The sequence below is a fragment of the Oryza sativa genome, chromosome 6, assembly GCF_034140825.1.
Source record: "Oryza sativa Japonica Group chromosome 6, ASM3414082v1".
In the NCBI taxonomy this organism is placed as follows: domain Eukaryota; kingdom Viridiplantae; phylum Streptophyta; class Magnoliopsida; order Poales; family Poaceae; genus Oryza; species Oryza sativa.
In genome coordinates, this window is record NC_089040.1 from 17,498,079 (window position 1) to 17,502,715 (window position 4,637).

The 4,637-nt window shown below is 43.2% G+C and overlaps 1 protein-coding gene across 1 annotated transcript; it reads left to right on the forward strand.

Annotated features, from left to right (window-relative positions):
* The first annotated feature begins 606 nt into the window (after window positions 1-606).
* LOC4341069 (formate dehydrogenase 1, mitochondrial-like) lies at window positions 607-4,349 on the forward strand. Its single transcript, NM_001402808.1, has 6 exons — window positions 607-768; window positions 1,181-1,352; window positions 1,992-2,532; window positions 2,619-2,743; window positions 3,188-3,300; window positions 3,765-4,349. The coding sequence occupies exons 1-6, from the start codon at window positions 703-705 to the stop codon at window positions 3,876-3,878; spliced, it is 1,131 nt and encodes a 376-aa protein (NP_001389737.1). The 5' UTR covers window positions 607-702; the 3' UTR covers window positions 3,879-4,349.
* The last annotated feature ends 288 nt before the right edge of the window (window positions 4,350-4,637 follow it).

Genomic DNA, 4,637 nt, shown 5'->3' on the forward strand with positions numbered 1-4,637 from the left:
CCATTTTTTTCGCCGCATCAGGCGCCCGATTTTGAGCATTCGGAGGTTCTACGGCTGTGTTTAATTCACACTGAAGTTTAAAAGATTGGTTGAAATTGGTACGATGTGATAGAAAAGTTGTGTGTGTATGAAATGTTTGATGCGATGGAAAGTTGGAAGTTTGGAAAAAAAACTTTGGAAATAAACAGGGCCTACGTGCATGGGTGACTCACGCAGCCTTTCTGTTTCTGCCACGGCTCCATGGCGCAAAGCTGCACGAAGCGTGCGTGCTTCCCTAGTGTCCTCACTTGTTCAGTCCCTGTCACAAATTAAAACCAGATTATTTGCTAATAAGTGCTTACATTGTTTTGGATGATCACCAGCAAGGCTCCGTCTTATCCTAACAACGCCAAGGGGCCACGTATGTGTAGCTTATACATATACTCCAGAAAATGAAAATAAATATCCTAATAGTGTGAGCAGCTGCAGACGCTGACAAATGGAGCCCACACAGCCTCTGGTCCCCAGCTGTCAGCCCGCCGCGCCCACCTACCCGCGTCCACGCGGCCCACCTGGCGGCGCGAGGTGGCGGGCCTTTATCTATCCATATCAATCTATCCCATCGAGTCGGCTGCACTGATCGATTCCATCACTCTCTCTCTCTCGCCTGCTCGCGGTTGCCTGTGCGTTCGTCTCGCGATTTCTCCTCCTCCTCCTGGGATCATGGCGATGTGGAGGGCGGCGGCGGGGCATCTTCTCGGCCGCGCGCTCGGCTCCAGGGCCGCGCACGTACGTACTTCCAACTGGATCGACCGGGGTTCTTCTTGTCTAGAGTATCTCTTTCTTTTTTGTTTCTGCTGCGAGTTTTTTTTTTTTTGGGTGCAGTTCGGAGGTGAATTTTGGGTTTTAGCTTTTACTTTTTGCGAGAGCAAGAGCATTCTATTGTAGATTGGGTTTTGCAAAAGCATGGATTCCTCCCTAATTTCGTGATTCCCAGTATGCTTTGTCCCCTCCCGGAATTTCTTTTTTTTTCTCCTCCCAAAAAGATGTTTCTCCCCTTTTGTACGGGAATGGGTGATGAACAATTGCAATCGGTTTTCCTGATCTCTTCTGTGATGTGAATTTCGGTGTCTGAACAAATCTCAGTTGCTGCAACTCTGAAGAATGGTATACCTTTTGGTTTTCCCTCTCTGAATCGCAGACATCAGCAGGCAGCAAGAAGATCGTGGGTGTGTTCTACAAGGGCGGCGAGTACGCCGACAAGAATCCCAACTTCGTCGGCTGCGTGGAGGGCGCTCTCGGCATCCGCGAATGGCTTGAGTCCAAGGGGCATCACTACATTGTCACCGACGACAAGGAGGGGCTAAACAGCGGTAAGTGGTAGTATCCGCGAGAGATGTTCAGATTTTCAGAGCTTTCTCTCAAGTTTCTACCAACATTTTTTAGTTGTGCATGGTGTATGATTTGCATGGAGCCGCTTACACATGATGAATTGAGTAGCTAGCATCTCCCAGCTTGTAGTGTTGGCCCTGTACAGGCTGAATAGAGGTGGATGGAGTTGCCATAGGTGGACATGAGCGTTTACTTAACTTCGCCGATGATTATTTTTATCTTTTGATCAGGAGAATTAAGGATGATATTCATCTGGTTGATGGAAGGTGGAAAGGAGGTTCTTGATGTATGTGGTTAGGGTAGTCATGCTTTCACGTGTTGAGTGGTTGGCAGCCAAGTGGTTTCCTCTAGCACACGGCTGAAATTAACTCTATTCATGCTGGCATGCTGTTCTGTTAACTCAAATTCTTGTCTGTGCCTATGTTGCATACATGTTTCAAGTTTGAACTTTTTTTTTCTTTTGCATATCTCTTATCGATTTGTTGAAAAACATGTAGCAACTATTTTTGTGCTTTAGTTCTAAGACAGATAACAACTACAGTATTTAAATAGCAACATAGCTCTGAACCTATCCTTTTAACTCCTCTTGTGCACATAACTGATGCTTTTCTTGTTGTCAGAGCTGGAGAAGCACATTGAGGATATGCATGTCTTGATCACCACCCCTTTCCACCCAGCCTATGTTAGCGCAGAAAGGATCAAGAAGGCAAAGAACCTCGAGCTGCTTCTCACAGCTGGGATTGGGTCAGATCATATTGATCTGCCAGCAGCTGCTGCAGCAGGTTTAACTGTGGCAGAGGTTACCGGAAGTAACACTGTGTCGGTGGCAGAAGATGAGCTCATGCGCATTTTGATTTTGCTCAGGAACTTCTTGCCCGGGTATCAGCAGGTTGTTCATGGTGAATGGAATGTTGCTGGCATTGCCTATAGGGCTTATGATCTTGAAGGAAAAACTGTGGGGACTGTTGGGGCTGGTCGTATTGGCAGGCTCTTACTTCAGCGTCTTAAGCCCTTTAACTGCAACCTGCTGTACCATGACAGACTTAAAATTGACCCAGAACTTGAGAAAGAAATTGGGGCCAAATATGAAGAGGATCTCGATGCTATGCTTCCAAAGTGTGATGTCATTGTGATCAATACACCTCTTACAGAGAAAACAAGGTTCCTGATGATCGTATTCTTGTTTGTTGCAAAATCATATACATAGTACATCTACTTATCTGAACTTTGTATGATTCTTTCTTCAGAGGTATGTTTAATAAAGAAAGAATTGCAAAGATGAAGAAAGGTGTAATCATTGTGAATAATGCTCGAGGAGCAATCATGGATACCCAGGCGGTTGCAGACGCTTGCTCTAGTGGTCAAGTTGCAGGTACCATCATCCTTTCATTTCTTATAGCCTACACTGCATACTAGCATGCCATCAGATTTGGTCTAAATCTTTCTTTTTGATCCATGAAGTATATCATTTTCCTGGAGCCTATCATGCTTCACATTTAAGAGGGGTGATATGAAAAAACTTAAAACCAGGACAACTAACCCAGTAAAGCAGTATGTATGTCAAATATGATAACTTGTTGTTCACAATTATTGAAGAATCTTTTTTTAAAAAAATAAAAGAACTTCTCTGCACCTATGTAAATTAGCTCTCTTACCATGATTCTTTAATCTGTGACAAACTACTAAATGTCCTTTCCTTCCAGAGAACTAATATTGGTGTCCTATTGAAAAAAAAATTATAAGAATGATGCCGTATTAATATTTCTATCTTGATCAATATTTCCTTTAGCATGAAAACCTCATTCTTCCTTCTCAGGATATGGTGGTGATGTCTGGTTCCCCCAACCAGCACCAAAGGATCACCCATGGCGATACATGCCTAATCATGCCATGACCCCTCATATCTCTGGGACTACAATTGATGCACAGGTCAGCTTTTATATATGTTTTCTACTTTAACTTAGGGCATTGGAGCATAAAATTCTAGAATCTGATTCTGTGGGTACCCCCACAATGCTTTAACAAAACTGTAGAGCAATATGTCAGCTAGTGAGATGAGTAACTTAGTTACCCAGATGGCAGCGCATGTTTTGCATGATACATAGTACAAACCAAGGGCCACTTTATTGATTCATCAATAATTGTTTCTTAAGATCAAAATCATATAAGATGTTTTTACTCCAAGCTAGATTAAATATGCACAACTGCTTTATTCAGCCATAGGGTTGAGATTCGGCGGTCAATTTCTCACTACATTGGCAACGGGTCCTGCTTGTATTATGTCTAGCATAGATTATATGTGGGCATTTGGATTGGTCTTATAATCTGTTTCCTATAAGTATTGCTGACTGTGTCTGTAACGAAATTTCACGGCAAATGAACAATTGCTGCAGCTGAGATACGCAGCAGGAGTGAAGGACATGCTGGACAGGTACTTCAAAGGGGAAGACTTCCCGGTGCAGAACTACATCGTCAAGGAAGGTCAGCTCGCGAGCCAGTACCAGTAATAACCCTTCCTTGTGTGTTGGGTGTCCATCCTGTGGCCACCTTCCCGCAGTGAAGGGAAACAGAGATTCGGATAGGAACCAAAACACCTTGTGTTGTTGTTGTTGCCTGAGTGTTCCCTGAGAAACTATTGGACACCGGAAATAATGGATGCCTGCCATGGCAACCATGGCTCCGAAGAATAAAAAGCCCTCGGATTAAACAGTTCAGTTCAGTTCGTCTATGTATGATCTTTTATGTGCTTTCTGCTCTCTGTTTTTGATGTGAATTTTCTGGTCCAGTACTCCAGTTGCACATAACAATTGTACTTGTACCTGAGTACCTCCATGCCAGGGGCCGGGGGCACCCTTTGCCTTACTGCCTCGGCAGTCGGCTGGAGGGCTGCAGTCTGTTATCTATGGAATCTTTGGTTAGTTGTTGCCTAAACTTGTCCTTAACCAAGTTGTGACATGTTGCCCAAACAATGTGGTTAATAGTAGTAGTTATCTAAAGGACGTAACTACACGGCTAGTGGTAGCTGGTTTGTCTAAACCAGCTACCACTCCATCTATAAGAGGCACCATCCACCTATACTTCAAATACAATTCTCTTAAACTACTCATCCGATGTACGATTCGATTACACCGTTGTGTTCGTAACAATTAAATCTTTACAACAAGATCTCACATGATTATATTTTGATGAAAAATTACAAATTACTTTTATGATATGTCTAAATTACTTTTAGATTTCACTAAGTTACTTCTTATATATATAAAAGT

What these genes read in the sequence shown, in the direction of transcription:
- LOC4341069 (NM_001402808.1), top strand. Translation starts at nt 703, where the DNA reads ATGGCGATGTGGAGGGCGGCGGCGGGGCATCTTCTCGGCCGCGCGCTC. An exon ending in TCGGCTCCAGGGCCGCGCAC is followed by an intron (nt 769 to 1,180) that starts GTACGTACTTCC and finishes TCTGAATCGCAG; the next exon opens with ACATCAGCAGGCAGCAAGAA. An exon ending in CTCTAGTGGTCAAGTTGCAG is followed by an intron (nt 2,744 to 3,187) that starts GTACCATCATCC and finishes CTTCCTTCTCAG; the next exon opens with GATATGGTGGTGATGTCTGG.